The sequence below is a fragment of the Bombus vancouverensis genome, chromosome 1 (genome assembly GCF_051014615.1).
Source record: "Bombus vancouverensis nearcticus chromosome 1, iyBomVanc1_principal, whole genome shotgun sequence".
Lineage (NCBI taxonomy): Eukaryota > Metazoa > Arthropoda > Insecta > Hymenoptera > Apidae > Bombus > Bombus vancouverensis.
In genome coordinates this window covers 16014356-16037526 of record NC_134911.1, presented here as the reverse complement: position 1 = coordinate 16037526, position 23171 = coordinate 16014356, and the positions used below count along the sequence as shown (strand labels likewise).

Genomic DNA, 23171 nt, shown 5'->3' with positions numbered 1-23171 from the left:
GATCGACGCGTAGCCGACTGGCCCGATCGCCATAACCCGTTTGACTAATGCGTGCCGGTATCGAGATAGCCGCACACGCACCCAATAACGCCTATAAATTAATAATTCAGTAGCTCGCCCTTAAGATTCCAATCTTTTGAATAATTTAGCAGGCGGACTGCGTGGCCCCGAACTGAGAAAGTACCTGCGAGGAAAATAGGAAGGTGGATGTACGTTGGAGGCAACTTTTCGTCTGACCAAAATCGCCCAGCATCTTAAAACTTGTTTTTATGCTATCTTCTTTAGTTAAAATGCCCTATCTACCTCGAAATTGAAGAAAGTTTTCCTTTTTTTTTTTTTGCGTTTCTCGATCATGTTTTACTCAACTGTGTTTTTCCGACATTAAAATGTATCGGGTTTATTCTAATGTTACGTCGAACATTCTCTTAAAATATTACAAATCTATTTCATTTGCTACTGTGAGAGCAAATGAATGAAATGTAAAAATTGGAGAATCGCAGCAGATCCCTATGGATATTGAAGTTAATCGACGATTTTGTATCGTCTCACTATCTTAATGATGGCTATATTGCAAAATCTAGTAACGGAGTCGTTGAGACGGAGTGATATATATGTGTAGTTGGATAAATCGAGTCATGAAAGAAAAATAAGTACAAGTAGTGTGATTGGTGCTGCAACGTTATTACGGCTAGAATCATGGACAGAAAATAACCGTGACACTTTCAGCTTTATAGTCTTATAGTTATTGGTACGCAACGATTATTATAAAAGACGGGTTTAATCACAATTTGGATAAAGGAAAACATGTCACGCGGACGAGGTTCAGGTTGAAAGAATTTCTCATCGGTGGAAGAAAGATCGATCGCGTCAGTCGTGGCGGGGATAAAAATTGCGCGACCTTGAAATATCGTATGCAAAGTGCAAACTCGCGACGGTGTCTCGGTGAACCGGTACTCACGAAAGCGAGCTACGAGCACGTACCGGCCGTTCACGATATACGCTTCGATAAGTGCGACAAATTGCGCGTAATTGTGTGCGTGCACCGGTCATTATCCGGTGGAAGTGAAAACGCGGACGATCCGCAAGAGTTGCGTAGACGATGCAACGGATCTGTGTACGCACAGCCTCTCTCATAACTTCGAAACAAGATTTAAATTGTCATCGTCCAATTTCACGTCGTTTAAATTTCCAAGATTTTCCACTAAAATAGAGCTGCGACTAATATCCAGCAACGATTTCAGACTATTTGAAAAACCCGTATAAACCACTCTGCGCCCATACAGAGTCAGCAGTTAAAATAAACTGCGAAAACTTCGTTCGAACCATTCGATAAAGCGAACACCAGTTGCAACGTCGACAACGCGAGGAGCGATGTTTTCAAGTTACAAGCTGAACGAGACGACTAAAAAATTGAATCGACTCCCGAACGCGCCACCATAAACAGCCTCCCTGTATATACACTATATCTCTCTCAATATCGCATTCCGCAATAAACGCAGTGACAAATGCGTCGAAACCGCGATCATAGGCGAGCGCCGTTTTCGAGGCGAGAGCTGCAACCCTCGGGGGTGCAGAGGTTTTCGAAAGGGGTCGAAGCCGGCTGGACGAGAGAGAAAAAGAGAGAGGCAGAGAGTTATTCGGTGGGCGCCGGCTCTAATTTATTTCACTTTAAAGTCCCCGCGTATAGGTGGGCGAAAGGCAGCGCGTTACAACGACGCCAGGAATAGAAAATGGCACGTATGGGGTAACTCGTTGGAGTCACCCTTTTTCCCCGACTCCAATAGCGTGCGACACGTGTGTCCTCGCGACAAGTGGCACGACACCCTCTGCCTTCACGCATGCTCACTCTCTCACCCTTTTCTATTTCGTTCATTCTCGTATACGCGCACCGTGGCTCACCCTTCTCCTCTTTATACTTTCGACGATATTTTAAAGTAGCATTGTCCCGACACGCGGAGTCACCGAGCCTCGAGACAATATCGCGTCGTCACCAGGCCCGTTTTCTCCCCCACGATCTCCACCTTCGCTTTCCAACCCTCTCGTCTTGTCTCGGTTACTCCAAAAGATTTCTTTTCGCGTTCCTGGACTCGTGTGTCTGCGCGTCCTCTTGCGCTAGGCAGACTGTCGCCGTCCTTCTTCAGCGACAATCTTCGGGAACGGGACAGCTGCCGGCCACCAATATCACGCACGCGTATATCACCGTTGAGGATTTTCAATTTTAATATTTTCCTACATCGAGCCGCCTTTACGAGCAGCTAAATCATAACGGCCCGCCCTTGACGGCCGAGATTCCGACATTTTGTATTTCGACACCCTCGAATATTGGTTCCTATAACGCGGATCCCACCTTTTTTCTTCGCCTTTCTGTTCTCGCCGGCTGGTAGTCTCTCAGGTAGCCCCATTCTCCAGTCCTCGACTTCTTGGCTTTCCTGAGTTAATTTGTAGAGAAAATGTTACACGGTCGCAAACATCGACGGATGATTTTTTAAAGATCCCTTCACGGACTTCAGACGGTAGTGCCTGAGTTAACACGATTGCGGTGTAGAGCTGGATAAATCGGCAATCGATGCAACAATGCTTTTTCAATTGGAAGGTTTTCATACTTTTATTAATAAAATTCGCTATAGATTTACTACTAAATAATCCCGAGACCACGAGGTTCATCAATAACACTCGAAGAAGTATATGCATTTTTATCTAGTGTTCAAGATTACTAAAAATAGAAAAAAGATTCGCGTGCATTTGGATGATCAAGCCTAGTCGCTCACGACGACATTCATCATTAAGATTTCTCTGCGTCAGCTTTTATTAACTAAAGTAGTATACTCCTCTATATGATCGTCGATCTCGGGGTTCTACAGGATGCGTTCGAAATGGGTCACCCGGTGTACGCGACAGATTCCGCCGGTGTCTCGAAGGTCTACCAGTGGGATCGCCATTGTCGTTGTCTGTCGTACGCCTGCAAGGATGCAGGCGCCACACGGGCGGCTTACGGTCCCCGTGGGGAACGGGCACCGTTTTTTGCGGGGATTAAATGCGAGCCGATGCCGCGATAAGCCGTAGAAAACTGCGCTGGAAGCGGTACCGGTGACAGATTACGCTCGTGACTCCGATCCGCCGTGCGCCACGTAAGATCGCCGGTAACGTCTAACGTTCGACGTTCGGTCAATCGCGAGAAGAAATGTCTCCACGAATTTCGCCACCAGATAAGATACTGTGCGAAAAAACGATCAGTCGAGGAAGGAATTAAATTGGTCGTTACAACGAGTTTGATCTATGAAAAAATTTCTGTGTTCTTTGATGCAGGAAGGTTTGAAGTTACTTTTTGCAGAGATTTGGAACGAATTGATATATGCAAATGTCAGTCTTTTGATCTTTGAATTATTAATTGCAATACGAAGTCATTGGAACATAAATCTAAGAAACGTAGGATTACTTCAGAGTTTAGACGATGAGTGTTTAAGTCTCCAAACAGAGAAGTTTAGGTGTCTTTGTTTCGAATAGACACCTTCGAAGTTTATTAAAATTTAACTTCATTTACTTTCATCTCAACCAAAGTTCCTCGTAGCAATCACTCTGCTCCAATCTCTCTAAGAGAAATAGAAAATTCTTGTTACACTAGAACGACGAAGAAGCACAGTTGCTTTGATTCGAAACAGTTAGAGCAGAAGATGGGTAGGATATTACACAGCGCGAAATCGCGACGAGAAGGATACGCGACTTAAGAGTGCAGGGAGGCTGCCGGAGAGACTCGTCGTCGGTTCCCCACGGTTTTCCCTCTTTTTCATTTGCCAGAGCATTAAGCGGGCGAGGCGGCCGCTGGGATAAGCCGCAGAAAACTACGGCGAGAGTGGTGGCTGTGACAGATTACGCCGTGCGACACGATTCACCGTCTGCCGCTAAAGCCGCTGCTGGAAGGAAAAAAGAGCTAGCCGGATAGAGAATGGATCCATTCCGGAGTGGATTAGCCTGGGCCGACGTTGTTGGTACCTACACGAATACACGCGTATTTATTAAATCGAGCACTAATCCTTGAAAACAGAGATTCTGGCGTACTTCGACGGACACGGCTGGTGTTTTAAAAGAATCGAACCTACTTTCCAAGGATTCTCCCTGTTTCTCCCGTTCTCGCTATTGAGAGGTCCGCAGGAAAACTGATACAGGTTACAAAATCTTTGATTTCTTTCAAATTCTGTTACAAAAGTCTATATCGTCTCCAGCATTATTCTATCCGTGCTATCAATTATCCGTACGAGACTATCTGTGGACTTAAAATAATTTCTTTAATTTGCAAGCTCTAAGGAATTCTGTAAAATTTCGAAACGAGAAACACGGGTCTCGATGACGGGAAAATAAACGAGCGTATCAAGTAACGAGCAGGCGGATACGCGAACGTGCTACGGAACTTCGAAAGATTCATTGTCGAACGAATATGATCGCGATTAGATGCGATCTGCAACCATTACGCCGCTAATCGGCTTAATTGAGGCTCTTCGTGAAGAGGGAGGGGAGAGAGGGAACGGGAAGAACCTTGTGCAGCACGTAACCGTTTCCTTGCGATAAACCTGTAAAATATTCTAGCCGATCTAAAGGCTTCCATTACCTCTAAATTGAATTTCGATGAATTTCATTACATCTTTTTCGCTGTACATAGTTGTTACATATTTCTATCTTCATCGGTCTGTTTAACTAGAACGTGTGCGGTAGTTCAGCGGTGTTTGTCGCGAGCCGCTAACGAGCAACCTTCTCTCCTCTTTCTCGTTCTTTCTCTCGTTTTCTCCGTGGGTTCGTCTCTTTTCTGCCCTCCTTCTTTGCCCCGCGAAGGGCGCTCCACCTTATATAAGTCTTATAAAGAGCAAAGCGGCGGACCACACACATCCGATCCTATCTGCAGTCTTCTCTCTGTGCGCTGCGCCTACCTTTCCCTCTCTTTCCTTCCTTTCTGCCACGGGGACAAACTCTGCGCCTTTCTGCCGGCACGAAGAGACACGCGGCGCTCGCAACCCGCTTAAATGCGCGTCCTACGCTCCTTTCGCACGCCGGCCACTTACAGATCACGGTAGATTCCAGAGCGATATTCTGCTCGCGATTTATTCTCAGCCAGCCTTGTCTCGCTTTTCTCTTTATCGATCTCGTTCTTTTTACCTCCCCGTTCGTCGTTATTATTTGCGCCACGCGCTGCTCGAGACACTCGCGGCAGGTGGTGAGAGACGTGGATGGATTTAGATTGCGGAAGGTTATGGAGAAAGTTTATTACTTTTCCTTTGACGTTTTCCATCGTCCACTGATCCTTGTTACGTGTCTTAGCGATTAGATTTTGGTATGTGGAATGTTCGCAACGAATTAAAATCGAAAAGTCGATAGTAAGACTTACCCCGTTCTGTGGATCGCAGATTGGCAGAGTATCCGGAAATAGAAGAAGACAAGATTAGAAGCGATCATCAAAGGTGCAGATGCGATAACACTTAAAATATTTGCTGAGTTGTAGGTATATAACTATCGAATAGCATTCTATAGATCGTAAGTTTATTCGCGATGACACCGTATGATACTAAAAAATCCATACCGACTCCTTATACGCCCACCTTTGCATAATATACCTTAAAAAAAGATATACTGCCGGGGAGCCTTTATGATCTGATCTAAGCATCTGACGCGATGAAACGGGCGAGAAGGACATTGTACGAATTTTAAATGAACTCTGAAGCTTAGAGATGAACCGCATTAGGGACAAAATTTATATCAAACCTTTGCGTCATTTATTTCAACAGAAACGTCAAATCTAAGACACCCATCAGAATTTTTATATAGAATTTTTCTTCGCTTAGAGAATTAACCGAACTCACCGAAGTCTCATTGACACTTTTGATATAATCCTTGTAGGTACCCGCGATCAGCTTCACGATGTTCTCGTCGCCGTGTTTGGCCGCCCAGTGCAACGCCGTCTGCAACATCATCAACAACATGAGATAATAGATCGTACAATCTACTCATATTGCGAAATAAAATAACTCTGCGCACGGATTACACTTGCAGAGAAACGAGACAAAACGATTAGGAAAAGGAGAGACAGCGGAGAAGGAGGATGAACGTAAAATGGGGTGAACGTAAAAATACGCCAACGACGGAAATTTACGGGCCACGTCGCGAATATTTCGGAAAAATCGCGACGGTGGCCCGGTTGTAGACACGACGCGACCAGCTGTAGCGTATTTTCAGCCCGCGGGGCCCCGGTGAAATATTCGCGAATTAAGCAACGGCTCCCGGCCACGTCGACCGGAACGAGCTGGATGAATGGCGACGTCGGACAGCACTCGAGAGTAGAATGAGGTGGAGCACTTCGAGGGCAGTCGATCACCGGGCGCGAGCTCACGAGAGAGGGAAGGACACGGTGCGACGAAACTCGACTCACGAAGACCCGAACATCTCTAGAATCGTCGTCCGGGCTCGAATTACTCCGCGTGGATGTCGGGGCGAAAAAATTCTCCACCGGAACTGGCACGGACCGCTGGATTCTTGGCTGCGATTCAGATCGACGATATGGCTCGGTGGAAAATTTAAAGGACGTCAATCGATGGATCTTTTACATCTGACCGCTCTTGCACAATAATTTACCGTTATTTGTCATTTCCTTGCGAATAAAACGAACTTGTAGAACTAACTCGTTTATTTCTTGAGAATTGAGTATCAACCGTGTACTTATGTAATAAAATTATGATATCGTCGACAAGTGGAGTCGATCAGTTTGACTTGTGAGAGGCTCGCTCATTTACAAACCGTAGCATATGTGAAATGAGACGAAGAGATGGTGAACCGCGAAGCGATCAGCGACATTGTCTTTCAATTAACCAGAAAGAGGATCATCCCGTATGAACGGTCAGAGAATTTACAGGGATGGAATTCAGGGCCGAAACAAGAAGTCGAGGGAACGTTTTTCGCAAATTTTGTTTAAATCGTCCGTTTACGCTATGAGTGACACGCTGGACAAAAAGCGAGAGAGTTAGAAATAACCCGCGAGTAAAATGTAAAGAGCGCGTTTTTAAATCCAAAACAGCACGCGTCTACGAGCGGTTGAAGCGAACGCGGTCTCGTTTAAGCGTTGAGTTATATCCGGGCTGGCTTGCTTTGACATCGAGCCGTTCAAATGCCCGGCTATTTCCATATAGCGGGTTATTCCGACCAGCGGATTATTTCGAGCATATACGTTATTATTCTTTGCAAGTTAGCCGTGACGGCTCGTAAATTTAATGGCCGCGGGCAGGTCTCGCAAAAACGCGCAGACACGCGCGCGCCATTCGTCCGACCGCGCTTAAATGTCGCTGTCGCGTGGTACCTCGCGGTATCACGACGATCGCATGGCCCTGTCGATGGTCACTAAGCATTTAGCGTTTCCGTAAAACGTGTACGGGAGATAACAAAGTTATTTCACAAATAATTAGACTGCAGTGTTTCCAACGATTTTCACATAAAAAATATCCGTATAATCGATGACGCCATTCGCCTTTAAAAAAAATTGATCACGAATGAAAACGCGAAGGCTTTGAAAGCACCTCCTGCAGATATCACGGATTGACCAGTGATATAGTACTGATTCTGAGTAGTGCATTACTAGATTCTGGTGCTTGTACTACTGAGAGCTTAGTACTGATCAATAGTCAGTAATGAATTACAGCTGGTGAATTACTGAGATTAGTTAGTGCTGGAATTAATAGTCGGTCCAAATAGTTATTGGAGAAATACTCACAATCGGTGGTATTGTGCGCTTCTTCGGAATTATATTTTTTAACAGATTCCAGCAGTTTTTTTCTGTAAGGGATATAATAAATTTGAAATAAAGGGAGGAAGAGAAGAAGCAAAAAGGAAAAATGAAGGAAAAAGAGAAAAAGAAACAAGATGTCCGTTGGCAAAACAACCAGGAAGAACCAGGATTATTCCGCACGGTCCAGCGTAGGGTGGCTGGTTCGCTAAGAGAGAAATATACGATCCGCGTCGGGGATATAAGCAAGCGTTCGCGGTGCTCCCAGGGACATGTATTTTAATTCCGTCAAGTCCGCGTCCCGGGGGTAGATTAAAAATAGTGTCCGGGTCTCCAGATTCGCACGCTGCCGTCATAGAAAGCCGGACGTCCACCTGATCCACACGGAGAGAGCCACTACCGCGGCTGGACCGTCTGCACCGCTACCAGAGACAACTTGCAGGCCACCTCATTAGCGGCGGAAAAACTCATCCTAACGAGGCTACGTACCTAATGACGAGAACCACGCGCGCGCTCTTTCGTGTATGCCTATTTACCCGATGTGGCTGTGTGTGTGGTTTTACGTGGCCACCGTTGCGCTGCCACGACCAACGTCACCCTATGCTCTACGTCTGTTCGTGAAAGCGTGTGGGTGACCGCGTCGTCCGTGCAGCCACGTGTGGGGTGCACCTTGTGCGCCCACTAGCTCTATATGCGCTGACTGCACGGCAAATTAACGAGCAACGCACCGAGAGGATATACGACCTCCTGCTTGATATTAGAGGCACGTGGCGCCAATACCGTTGCTCAGCCAGCGACCGCGAGGACCAAGAACTCCCTGATCGAAATCGAAATCGTAGCAGCACGATAAACGCGGCTGCTCAGTATGGTGGATATCGAAGAGCAATCTTCGCTTTGGTTCGTTAAATCGTGAATTGATTTGGGAAGGATACCACTGTGTAATTTAAATGATCTCGAAGTATTCAAGTTCAAGGAGGAGGGAAGCGAACCTGCTTTGTTAATTCGCTGTTGTTATTTTTACGAGTTATTGAATCTTGTTATCGAAATGTATAAGGTATTTGTACCTTGTACTCGCAGTGAGAGGAAAATACTAAGAGTTTTCTAAAATTATGCTTTCACCGATATACTGTCAAATGCAATTCCGTGGATCAGTCACCGGTATAAATAAAACGAAGATAAGAATTATTAACACTTCGTAATAGTTATCTCCTCTGTTCTCTTTCACTGAATATCGTATAACCAAGTAACGACAGGAAAACCAAAATATCGGCATCCCCTTAACGTAACAAACTCAACCACCCTGTGAACAACGCACGACATCGCCTACAGCGACAGAGATTCGAGGAAGACGGCACAATGAATCTCGTTTACACAGAGTATAAAGGAGCGTGTGGAGTGCTAATCAAGATTAGGATCGCAAACCAGACGACAGACGAGCGTGATCAGCGGTGGAGAAGCGAGAACGCGAGGACCAGCGGCGAACACGGTACCGCCTAATACGGTCCGGCGCGAAAGATGCAAGAATCCGGGAGAAATTACACGGCCGGGGAAACAAAATGAATTTTTACGGTAGCCCCGCAGCTCTCGGCCGTGAGAGAGGGGCCATCAGCGCGCGTTTCTCTACGAGCGCGTATATACCGCGTCGGCCGTCTACTTGCAGCCTGCTAACGAAGTTTTATGAAGCGCGATAGCGCCATACCTACGCCGTCTCGTGGACTTTGGCGCTCCTTAATTTGTGAATGCTACGCGCACACACTGTGTCGGCTGCCGCGAAAGAATGGTATGTCGGCCGACAACGTGATATATCTTCGGTCCTCTGCCCTGGACCTTCGTTGACCACCGCGCGCCATACCTATATACACGGTAGCCGTCGTCTTCGCGCTCTTTACCGGCGATTCCTGACTTGGAAATCCCTTGGCCGGCTGCCTTCGTCATGCGTGAGAACGTTCACCGTCGATCCTGACCCTCTCTTCTAGGTCTGGCAAGCGATTTGCGCTCCCCTTTGTTCCATCATCTTCCGCCAGCTCGTGCCACGTTTTTGCCTTATGTAGCTTTGTTTGCCGGATTAATGACGGGATTAATGCGTTGTTAATTGTAGGGGACGTTTCGTATGTCGTTTCGGTAGACTGAGCGTTTAGGGTCAGTTGTTAGAGATGGGAATAGTCTTCAGATTGAATCACGATCATGGGAGAAGCTCGTCAATGGCCATTAGTGATAGATCGATTTTGAACATAGTATACAGTAGTTAATATCAAGTGAATTTGAACTTGTGCATCTGACACGTGATACCAGCCAGCATCTTGACCCCTCTGATCTTTGCGAAAGCATTCTGATCGGACGTTCGATTCGCAAGAGTCCAAACACCGTCTCGACGAATAGTTCCGGACATCCTTTGTCGATATCATAATCAAATCTCCGTCTGGATTAATTAGTACATCCCGGCGGTTTCCGCTGGCTGACCGGTTGCACCGGTAGCGGCACGACAGAGTCGCCGGTTTTCGTGGGTCCCTGGTGTACCCACGGTCGATGTGTGTACACCACATGTGCACGAAAACTATGTAGCCGTGGGTATATAGTTGTCTCCTCGTGGGTACTGATTAAGCTAACCGGAGACTGCGGACGCTCGAAGGCACGGCGAGCGGCACGGAGAAGGCCTGTGCAGCAGCAGCAGCAGCAGCAGCAGCAGCAACAACGGCAGCCAGCTACCGCGGGCTCTGATGTATGCGAGCGATACAGATATCTCCGGGAAGGAATTTGCGTTGAATTAGCGTATAATCGGCGGGCCGATCTGCTCATACGGAATCCCGCGGCCCCGCTTACACGTGTCCCGAGAGCTGTATTCTCTGCGCGAACACAATATTTAGTGGCCGTCTCCTCAGCGTGGCCCTTTCCTCCCTTTTGCTCCCGTGGGACTCTGTCGCTGCCTGGTATGCGGACTCTCCTTAAAATCCGCGCCCGATCCCGGCCCAAATTTTTGCCTCCGTCGCGCCTCGTTCCCGCGACCTTCTCCAAGTCCGGCTACGTCAATTCGTGGCGCGTTGATTAAACCGCTACAATCGCCGCGATCGAAGACTTCCATATCAAGATGATACTCGGAAGCCCAAATTCTTCGCTCGCGACAGTCGAATGCGAGACTTCGCAACAGGCAAAAGATGTCGCAATTATAAGAAAAAAGGCGTTTTCGTTTGTGGTTTCTGAACATTTGTGTAATTAGATTGGAAAAAAAATATCTCCATCCAAATGTATTCATCAAAGATACATCTATAATATTTGTTCATAGATAATTTTATTGCGCTTCGTGTAAGATCACCAGGATCCATACGAAGTTGCCGAGAGAACAGTTCGACGACATAAATCTCGTTCACAAAAAGAATTATGAAAATGCAAAAATATCTGCATATCTGAAGCAACATCGCTTAGGACAACCGTTTCTGCGAACATCTTCGACTCCCTTCCAAGATCTTTTAGAGAAATATCGGCCACGTATCAGGATACATAACGCATATAGTAGATCGCGAACGATCAAGATACAAATTGACGAAGTAGAAGAGGGATCTGAGCTGCGGTTTAACAGGCTTTGCCGCGAATAATCGGCTCGCAGAGATGTCTTTGTTTCCCCGGAATCGGGCAGGGTAAACAGATTCCGGCGAAGCGAGGACGGTTCTTAACTGCGGCGTTCATCTCGACATCGAGATTCGAGCGGGGGCAGGAAGCCGGTTCGGCGACCGAACCTCTCCTCGAACTCGTGGCCGCTCGCGGTGGGTCGTCCCGATCCTGGCGGCGATTCGATCTCTCGAAAGTCGATTCCGGGAAATCGAGGGAGACGTCGGGCGCGTGTCTTCCGATGGGAAGGTGGAGGAAGGAACGGAGTCGCCGGCGGATAAGGAAGGAAGAAAGAAGGAAAGGAGAGGAGAGGTAACGAGCCTCCGGTCACGTGTACGGCGTCGGGCGTCGAGATGTCAGATCTATCGGCGCGTGCTCGATGGCGCGTGTCCTCGCCTGTTGATCAGCCTCGTTGCGTCTATGCCCGCCGTGTATCGGCTAGAGCTTCGATCGGATCTATTAGTCACGAATTCCCCTTTCTACGACGGAACTCGCCGCATTGACGCCAGTGTCGAAGCTGTCTGAATCGACTGATCGCGGATGAGAAGCGCGGACAATACACAGAACTATTCCTATACCTCGACAACAGGGTTGTATGATACCATAGGCTGAGATAGTGTCAACAGGCTATTTAATTGTTAAAAGAGATTCGTTGTATTTTTTAGGCGATTAAGACGTGTCGTAGCAAAGAGTAAAGTTAATTTAGTTAACTGTAGCGAAAGAAATTAAAAAATAATGCGATATAAGGAATATTGTAATTAATTTTTTTACTAGTCTAAGGATCACGAGCATAAAATAACTGGATCGTATAAGCCGTAAGCGAAAGGAGTACCGACACGATTAATTGGCGCTGTATATTTGGCGAGATTGAAGAAAAACGGACTGGGGGACGATATTTCTTCCTCGCACCGAGGTGCTCGTTACACGGCCGAGTACGGGTGTTGTTGCGTCGCGGTCCTCTCGTGGCTGTTGTTCGCTCGGTGAATGCGGGGGAAACGTCCGGGTAAGAGTGTTTTATTTCCTGCAATTGCGTCAAGGAGGTGTGTTGCCGGCAGTCCCGTAAAAAAAAGAACAAACGCCGCGTGGCGTGCCACTAGGAACTTTCGCGGCCCGCGCCAAGGATATACAGGATGCAGGAGGTGTCATTAGCATAGCGCGGAAGAGCCGTGCTTTATGATTTATTCGGCCCCTTCTTGTTAGACCGTTCTTTTCACTCGTAATTCCAGCTGCACGCCAAGTAAACACGACCCAGGCCACAATCCGTAGCTATGTAGATTCATGGAGCAGATGCAGAAAAAAGGAAATTCACTTTTGTCCGTTCATATATCTGAGAAATCTCTGCATTTCGCTCGTATCTGGATATATTCTGACGAGCTAAGGTGATATTTAACGCCGTTTAGCTCTAGGTGTTTACGCTGCTGTCCGATTCAATCGATCTCTTGCATGCATACGAATGATTAATAACTCTGAAACTAATATTCGTTATCAAAAGCGTTCGCAATGGCAGCGATCTCGGCTTCGGTTCAAACGACGAACAATAGGAGGCAATGTAACCAGTCTGAATGCGTTGTAGACAAATATAGTTTAAGATACATACATTTTTACGAAGATCGAATAACGTTCATCTATTATGACCGATATAGCTATTGTATTGTAACCAATAAAAGAAATCGTATACAAAGATTATCAAGGAATTTCTTACATGTATATCAGTAGATATTCATGAAAATGATCATACATCATTCCTTATGACTTGGTTACCAATTAAAAGATATTAGAACAATCTGTAGCAACGATTCGAACGTAACTAGATACATGTTTTGAAATGTTTTCAACAACATCCGCAACAGCTCCTGGCAAACCGTTCACCTCGGACCGAAGGAACGATACGCACTGATTGCTGAAAATGGGACACTCGATTGTTCAACAGCTCCCGCTGGCCACTCCGGACCGATACCAGCGTTCTCTTTTACATCGCGATCACAATGTTATCCAGCGCCATCGAGCCTGCAATTTCAATCCGTCGGCGCGATTGAAACACTGCTTCCTAGATCAAGGAAATAATAAGAACCGTACAACGCCGGATCGTGCAAACGAGGTGTAACCGAAATCACTTGAGGCATCCGCTCAAACGAGCTGTGACTGCACTACGAGATTTTTATCCCGCTCCCGACTCTTTAATTCCCCCATCGATCGCCGGTCGAGATAGCGCGATACTGCTTCTTGCTATTATTCTCGCTATAATATTCAATCCTAAGAACAACGCACTTAGCCTAGTTTGGATGATTTATCCATCGATCCTGACGTACGAATTTCGCTTTATTTTAACGATTATGCTGGAAGCATCAACGTTTTAAAGAATGAAAAAGAATTGCCAAAATATCCAAGTTCATTTTGTAATTTCTCAGTATTGTTCGCAGTCCTCCCAAGGAATAAACGATCATCTTCTGAAAATTCGGGAAGGGAAAGTTATATCATTCTGAAAAATATCAGAAAAAGCTGTCGAGTAAGTCTTAACTAATTGGTAGAGGAAACTGACTCGACCATCGACCAAAAAAAGCTATCAACATCCGTTACGCAATTAAGCAAGCGTATAAGGAGAAGCACAATTGCAGGTAGAAATCGTTGCTTGGCAGTGTCCTCGGTGTGTCGCAGGTGGCTTCTTTGAGCCGCGACGCGACAAGGTATCGCCATCAGCCACGTCCATTAACTTGAAAACGTTGACTCGCTTCGACGAGCATCGACCGGCAACGATTTCGCCAAATGGATGACTAGAGAGCAAATATGGAAATTGTAGAGTGTCTTACACGTGCAACCGTGGGAGACCGGAAGTCGAGGATCGGTACTGTTTGTCGCAGGAAGATGCTCACTGTTCTGGATACTGGCTGACCTATTTGCGGTGTCAGGAACAACCTGTTTCTAGGCCTTCGCCATCTACTATATTCCTAACTGATCGAGCCGATAAATATTAAGGATGCAAGTAACGATCTATTGAAATGTGACATCCATTTCGAATCACCTCGCCTATATGAGGTAGGAGGAGAATAGCAGGTTTAAAATTCAGAAATTCTTTCGCAATTTTTAAACCAGAGCTATAAAATTAAATCCAAACATATATTACGATTCCACTAAACGAAAACATAGGTAACTAACCATTAGCCTTAACACTGACATTAAAAACCATCGACTACACCAGGGTATGTTGTTAATCTCCAATCGAGTTCCACAGGAAATAGAGCCTGATAGTCTGGCAACGAGCCGAGATTCTTCTAGGACGAGTATCGATATCCGCAGCGAATCCTGGTGTCTAGTGGTTTGCTGGATAACGTGGCGCGTACCTGGCGGAGGTACGATCGCCGCGTACGTCCTCTTCGAGCGGAGTTTAAACGATTAACGCGAGCGGTTTGCCGCGAATAATCGATGTCCCCGATGTCCTCGGGCGTACGGCAAAGTTCTCGGATCCAGCGCGGTATTTCACAGGGGATTACGCGGCTTACGTTTTCGTTCGATCGGCCACCGCTCCACCTCTTTCGCTGTCAGGAATTATCGGCCGCGTGCTGATTATATTTCCCTTCAGTCCCATCGTTTCCCTTCGTTTCCCTCGTTAATTCCCTCGGTAGAGAAATTCTTTTTCTTCCACTGTTTTGTGTTCCGTTTTGTGTAAACGTACGACGTCGTTGTTATCGCGTCGAAGTTCAGTGAATCTATTTTTGATCGGTTTTTTTATCAGGTTTGGGAAATATAGTTGGGTTTTTTCAAACGAATCGCTTTGTACTTTCATCGACCACGCGTCTGCTGGATGACAGATAACCGGCCGCGATCAGATCGAATATCAAACGACGCGATAGCAGTGGAAATCCTCGATACAGAGTGCTGCACTTGAAAGCGAACCAGTCTCTCTTTAGAATTGTTCTCGATTAGCAAGCTTTCGATAAACGAAGTTGAAATCATCGTATAGGTATAGATATATCTTCGTGATAGTATTGCCACATTCATGACGGAAGATGCATTAACGATAAGTCGGTGTAAGAGAAATTATTATCGCGCAATTGAACGATATTTATGAACGTACTTGACAACTTCTTTAAGAATAGCGATCGTTGGTCGTTTGTCCATAAAGTGGTGAAACAACACCAACATTTAAAAACCAGCTTGAACCTCGAGAACACTGATCGTAGTTGTCTAATTTTGGCCCGATTCTCCATCGCGTCGAAACGTTTCCTTTAAAGCATCTTCGCTCGTGTTGTCACCAACAGGAATCGTCGACGCTAAGAAAGACGCATCGCGCGACGATCAATCGTCCTTCACGAATTCCTCAGCCGATGCCAAGTAAGGTGGTACGTTATTAATCAAACTCGGAACAACGAAGATGGCGATTTATTCGAAACGTGTAGATTTGGCGAAAATACTTGTTCACGAACGATTGCCAAGCTTGAAAAAGCTGTTGGCTACGGTACTTGAAGAGGAGGTCAACGATCGAGGAAAATCGAACGTTGCTCGATCGCAGATGCGGAATTTCTCTAGCGTCTCGACGAGAGTTTCACGAGGTTGTGGTGCAAGGGTAAGCCGCTTTGCGAACGAGCGGAATCGCGCACAGACGAAGGAGGAAGGGAGTAAGCGATTAGGTAAACCCAGGATTAGTTGGACGGCTGGTGCTCCCTTCGTTTCGGATCGGGTCCTGCCTCCACCTCCGCGACACCACACCTCCTATTGGCCTAGGAGAGTGAGTTCGATTGCCGCCACTAATAATGCTACCCCCGATTTACATGATTGGATTGGCGTGGCGAAACTGAAACTGCCGCCTGCCACCGGCGTCCTATCCTTGTATCGGCATGCAAATGCTGGAAATTAGCTGGATCCTGGACAGAGGATCGAACGACGCGTAGACCTCGTAGAAGAACCGAATTATGCCTGGTGTTCGCCCGGGTCAAATGATCTACGACGTCGTTTTCCGTGGAATCGGTAATTTGCCATGTTCGTAAAATGGATATTGAATATGCGATTCGTGACAAGCAGACAAATCAGGGGAGCGATCGGGTTTCGTTTAAGAAGTGGATCGAGGTCGTAGTAGTAAATGGGATGAACAAGTCATTTTTTATGGACTCGACGTAAATACGATCCATTAACATCGTGAAACGGACTTATGGAAATTTTCAATGTTTGCAACATTAGCACTCTATCAGCAGAATGATCAATTATTAATTTAAGTATTCAACTAGAAACCTATGCTTCATTCGCGTAAAGTACGATCGGCTCTCTTAGACATATGTTACACTATCCTGACCATGCATCATCCCTGTGAGCAAGCTCCTCCGGCCATCACTTGACGGGCCGATAAAAATGATTTCGCGTGTCCACGGATTCTCGTGCAAAAGCCAGGCCTTTGTTTCGTTCCCGGTGCTCGTATATATTTCTATTTCCCAGTACGCGGCGTGGTCGATGATCTAGAGGCGACGCGATCCCGGAAAAATACACCGGGAGATCCAGCGCGTCGGAATGATATTGAATCGTTCCCTCGTGTCGGACGTCGGGCCAACCACCAATATATTTCATAGACGGATACAACAAAAGGACACGGTTTCCTCGGAGAGGCTTCTCGGAGAGATTAGTATGCTCGTATCTGCATGCCGCAAGATCGTATCTTCCGCGAGCGCGGTCCTTTGTGGGTTTTTGTTTGCGTTGCGTACGTATTTATGTGAGCGTCCTCATCCTCTTTCTTTCCTCCTCCGCCGCCACCATCGCTGTCGTAGCTCTTCCCGTAGTTCTTCTTCTTCTTGTCCTTCTTCTTCATCTTTCTTCGCTGTTCCTTCGTGCCATAACCGCGAGGACGCGTCCCTCCTCAGGAACGCTTCGAATGATTTGCTTTGTCTTCTTCTCGATTTCTCAGACTGATAAAAAGACGCTTCATTGGAAAATAAGCGTATGTGCAAATACGAGTTGGAAAGTAGCGAAGTATTAAGGGAATCTTACTGCGATGAAAAATTATAGCCTGAAAATTGGAATTCCAATGCAAAGTCCTAAAAATGGTTGAGAAGTAATTTCAGCGAAGTCGAGCGAAGTAATTCGTTTTATACGGTTGGTGGTGCGATCATAGATCAAGAGACATCGCGGCACAAATTTTAATTGAAAACCGTCCAACGCTGGCAATTAGAAGAAGCCGGCGGCGCCGCAAACGGTGGAATTTAGGGGCAGCAACGGTGCCCGGACATCCGTCGCCTTGGCGCAGCCCTAATCTCTCCTGTGTACCAATTACCTCGTCCATTTTGGCTGCAGTTCATGCAAATTGGATTTCGGTTGCAGAAGGCAGAGAGGAAGAGGGCCCTTACTCGACCACGGAGACAGGGCTTTGTCGTCGTTCAAGCGAACCGTGAGGATAAATGTCGCGCGCGCCCGGAAACAGACCCCTTCAGCCCAAGGATGGTCCAACGATCCCAAAAGATAACGATCAAGCACAATCGGTGTGCACAGTTTTCAGGGAAAGTTAAACCGACGATCGTGCAACGATCCCTCTTGCAGCAGGAACGAAGATCGGTATCCATGTCACTGAAGAGGCAATCTACGACAATGAGGCCGATTCTCGACAATCGGAACCATTTTTCCTGACCAGTCAGCGATCTATAACCATAGAACCATAAGGAAGACCACCGAAAGAAAGGTAAAATGGCTAGATCGCAACCAAAGAAAGATAAACGTTTCATCGATTGTTTGAAAATCGAAAGCAGAACGATTACAAGATACCGGTCTAATCCAACCGAGGGTACTCGACTCGTACCAGTTTCCTTTTGGATCGATCAAACTTTCCTCCGTGGGTAAGTAAACCGTGTACGTGTTGGTGAATTCGTCCATGGACGAAAGAGAAACGCGTCTAAGTTTTATAATACCTAATCTGGTTGGGAGATGGAAATATCTTTTTCTTTTTTTCGAATGACGACCAAGAGAAATTCCCGACCTTCCAGGTGGACAAACGGAGGAACAAAAGGAAAGAACGTGGCTCGACATTTAGGAGAGTCCAAGGGTGATCGTGGTGCATGGTAATGCGGGTTGCCGCGCTCACCATGGGAAACGTCGATGATCGTTCGTCTTGCTGGGAAAGGAAAAGAACCATTATGTAAAGATGAACTTTTTGTGGCAATCTTTGCGTCAATTAAATTACCGCGATGCGTCCGGGCCCTGAGGTTCGATCGAGCCTACGCGCGGTAAAGTGCATCGTGCGAGTGAGAATCGTTCCCACGAGAAACGTATTAAAAGATATAGGCGCCCTCGCTCGAGAAAAGTAAATTGGTGGCTGTAATGTAACGCGCGCGAGCGCACGCTCGGCGAAATAACGCGCGGGTAATTTGTGATCGAAAAATTGCGGAAAATATCCCCACCAGGAAAAGTTTACAGATTACATCGTATATGCACATGCCAGATGACTCTTATAAAAGGACCCATTATATCCACGAAGTAGCCGTGAAGTTTAACGTCAGAAAAGTTGCAGCTACATGCTTTTAGCCATGAAATAAAATTCAAGGTAAACCTGTCTGTTTTAACCCTGTGGAGGTCGCAGACTTAAAAATTTCAACATAAGTCATGGTGTCTCTAAGAGATCCAATGCCTTTAATACCGAACTTTAAAACTGTTTCCCTGTAAGATACAGGAAATGTAACTTTATCTGTTGTTTCTCTATAGCCTTCGCTTCAAAAGAATCTATTACCATGAAATTAAAATATAAGAAACTTATTTCTATTGACAGTAAACTTCTCTGGTTTTCCAGAAACTTTCATAAAAATCCGTCCCCTAAAACATGAAACTTTTAAATTTCCCAAACGAACCACGATCATTCTACGTTAATAAACTTCAGGGGAGGTCGTGGGTCGTTAATATTCTCGAGTCATCGTACAAGATTCGGAAGTGCGAGCCGGGCGGGCAGTAAGTCGCGCGACCGGTGGCTGCATACGAAAGGGAGGTCCGTGAGTCAAAACTCGAAAAGCCAGGAAATCGATTGTATCACCGAGGGTACACTTTCGCCTGAAGGCAATCGGAGACGCGTCGTTTTTAACGAAGAAGCTCCGTGAATCACGACGGTTGATTAGTAGTCGGTCGCCATACAGTTCCGTGTCGGCCAGCAAGATGACGAGGCTGATGACGCGCGATCGAACACCACGTTCTCTTCTTCTCCGCTCGCAGGAGAGAAGCGCGCGCCGTGAATTCTATTATTTAGACGCGGCCTGACACAGGTGGGCGCAGCAGTCGCATACGCAACCGCGCCGTTTAAACGCAATTACCTTGCTGCCGTGCAGACGTGCGTGAAATATCAATTTTACCCGTCTGCCCGCCGCTTGTCACCCAAGGAAAGAACCGCGCTATGGAGCGGACGTTTCTTGCCGCGAGACCGCAACACCCGGGCGGAAAAACGCTCTAGCCGCGATTTTTCGTGTCGCAGGTAGATTCTTCAGCGTTTACGGGATGGAATAGAAACGTGAAACGATTTGAAGGGAAATTCTTGAGGCAGTTTAAATTTGAAGAGTGGGTCTCTGGCAATGTTCAATTTATACAAACTATGTGGGAGATATTTGCGGGATCGATTCTAAACATCGAAATTGAGAAAAAGTTCACGTACAGAAACGTCGTTTGATGCTTACTTTTCAAGTTACAAACGATTTTACTTTACGCTAGAAATATGTTTCATGTCAATCGATTCCTGTGTCATTTATCTTGTAGCGAAAATATCAGTCACATATTTTGTGACAGCTTGTATACTTGAAAACATGGAACACAAATGGTTGTGGTTTTTGGGACTTCTCGGTTTCAATAGGGATGACAGCCTTGTCAAAACTCGAGCTTCTTATACGTGTTAGCATAGAGGAGGTGAAGGTATTTCTTAGAACGGAACGCCTATCGATGCTCCATTTTCAAATGTAGACGTTTGTATATCCTCGAACCGATGTAATTGTTCGATATTCTTTATACGCTGCTGAACGTCTGCTCGAATATTTACGACTCATAAAACGGCATAAAAAGCATGGCCTACCAACCTACGCAAATCCATTCCGGTACACCTCACCCAACGTAGCCTTGGGCAGTATCCTCACTCACCACGAGCAAAAAGACATCTCGCGTTCATCCGTTTAAATTAATCAAACGCTATCCTCCGGCTTGCATAAGTTGCACGGTAGTCGCGGGTCGTCGAAACGCTAATCTCGCGGTAATTTCCAAGACTACCGGTAAGCTCGAGAGCGTTTAGAATCGACGTGCGTCCAGCAATCGAAGGTCCGGTGAAAGAGGCGGTGGGGTAGGGGAAAAGAAGGAAGATAGGAGGACGGCGGTGCACGCGGAAGAACGCGAAGCAAAGAAGCGTGGCGTGGGGCTATCGAGGGCGTGGGTTAGGGGTTTGTGTGCAACAGCACAGCCGCGGCGAGGGGTCAGCTACAGATTTTTGCGGGCAGCTCGAGCGGCGTTGGGCAGCTGGCGTGCGGTCAGCCGCTCCAGCCGCAGCGTTGCGTCGGTCGTGCATCACTGGCCACCGTATTAACCCCAAGCCCCGACGTACTCGGCCAGCACCACAGGCCGCAGAGTCCGCGGATCCATGGTGCCCCATGCCCGTCCTCCGCGTTCCATGCGTTCTCCTTCTCGTTCGATTTCTCGTTTGCCTTCTCTTTCCATCTATCTGCGCTACCACTGCCGCCACCACCATATCGGCCATAATTGTTCACGGTTCCTCGCGCTCCACCAGGACCGCCTCTCCCTCTCTCCTATAGTCTCGTTCATTTTCTCGTTCTCTGTTTCTCATGGAACGTTTGTATTATAGCTGGCCATTCGATGCGCTTTCCTCCTCGTGTTGTTAGGCAACGAACGTTTAGCGCCGATACGGGAAAACGGTCCGGTGGTAAATGGCTCGGTATTTAATGCGGCCAGCGCAATACCGGCACCGCGATTCGGCTGCCTCCGATATTCTGCGGTTTCGATCGTTTTTGCTGGATATACCGATCTCCAACGAACCACCTGCCCTCCGGCCACCCACGCTTGGCGAATTATTGGCTGGCTTGCGAAGATTGCTCGCTGATTTATTCCTTTCTCGGGAGTTGTTATTTACAAAGATCCTAATGAATGATACTACTCCGTTACGAGAAGAAATCGTAAGTCTTAGAATTTTACAGTTACTTTCACGCAATCCTGAAAATCTCTCGCAATAACTAATCTTGGTTCACGATTAGTACAGATTTATCGCAAGAAGCTGACATAAATAATCGTAAATTCCTGGCGACTCCATAAACAAATCCTCGATCTTCTTCCCTGCGACTACAGGACAAATGAAATTTAGTCGAGTAACGTTACTCGAGCAAAGTGCTTGTTAACAACGACCGAATGCTTTTGAAGAGTGATCGTTGCGAACTACGTGATCAGCCATGCTGCGACGGCTAGGCGCGAGCGAACGTTCGAAATAATAAATCACATACAGACGAGACGTTTCCAAATGCATGCGTGTCGCTATACAAGCAATATCCCTGATAATGACAGGTTACGCGCGACGATACACGAACTTCAGTGTACCCGGCTACCAGGAAATGTCCCGCGAAGTTAAGTACCGTGGAACAAGTCCGGTCGTTTGCTCCGTTATTAGTAGCGGCGGTGGGACGCGCGCGTAGAAGCTTGATCGAACCCAGTCTCCCGGTATAACACGAAACGAAAGATACGCTGCCGGGAATGCTGGTAAATTGAGCGTCGTCACTTTCATCTCGAAACGTGTAATCATTCCTCCGTTCGGTACCCGGCAAATGGAGTCGTCGACAGCTTCGTTTAATTTCATTTAATTTCTTTTACATCGTCCTTCCTGGTATTCGAAATTGCCTTCCCGACCGTTGCTTAATGCAATGTTATTTATCTCAACGTAACAAGGTCCTTGGTGTTTAACTAATATGTATTTTTTACCGATACAGCCAAATCGATCATAAAAAAGTACAAAAATGTAAAAGGAAATATCCGGCTCTCCAATTAAGTCATGTTATAAATATAATGTAATCGTACAAAATTTCAGAGGAAAGTATTATAATGTCCAAGTGAAAATACCATCCAGCCTTCTGGATAGTTTGCTCAGCGCGTGAAGTTGACACTATGGGCGATAATATCAGAATGCCGATGCGAACGGTGATGAACTTCCGTATTTTTGCATATTTTGCATATTTTTCATTCTTTTTATTCTTTTGTTCTTCAACCCTATCTAATCTAGAGCTACCAGTCTGGTAACACCATGTACTTTTGAACGAAACTACAAATCAAACGCCACATGCCTCGTTCTAAATTCCCAAAGCCATCAGAAGCGAGATGATTCCCCTGCTTCCGGTAATTAGGAAGCAATACATTTCGATGGAATGGCTTTCGGCGGGGATTTAGGTGGATACGCAACGAAATCGGTAATGATAAGTGTGGTTCACGGATTGGAAGAGTTTTCGTTGGTTCTAGAGGATGATCGAGAGGCAGAGCACGGTCGATCGCGATTCACGGCGTACAGGTGGCTGGTAACGTCGAGGTACCGGGCAATCGATCGACGAGTAGCAGCCGACATCCGAGGGCGGGAGAGAACAGCTAGCACAAGCTCATATTCCACATAATGAGGGCGGCAGCAACATCAGACAAGCCGACACGGCCGCGTAATTGAAACCTACCGGAGCTAACCCTTGCTTCCCCCGATTCCCGTAAAAACGGAACTGCTCCGCGGGAAATCGGAACCGAAGTTTAACGCGCGTTCATCCCGCCACGCGAAATCCACTTGGATTTACGCGATCCTATCACGTATACGGCATGATCGTGTGTACGATCATTTACGATCGAT

General features: G+C 46.6%; 1 protein-coding gene across 1 annotated transcript in view; it reads right to left on the bottom strand.

Annotated features, from left to right (window-relative positions):
• Window positions 1-5744: 5744 nt before the first annotated feature.
• The window catches only part of LOC117153546 (sosondowah), a 96682-nt gene continuing 79255 nt past the window's right edge, over window positions 5745-23171 (bottom strand). The window contains exon 7 of the mRNA XM_076621136.1: window positions 5745-5945. Within this exon, the coding sequence (XP_076477251.1) occupies window positions 5760-5945 (186 nt within the window). The 3' untranslated portion in view covers window positions 5745-5759. The remainder of the gene's footprint in view (window positions 5946-23171) is intronic.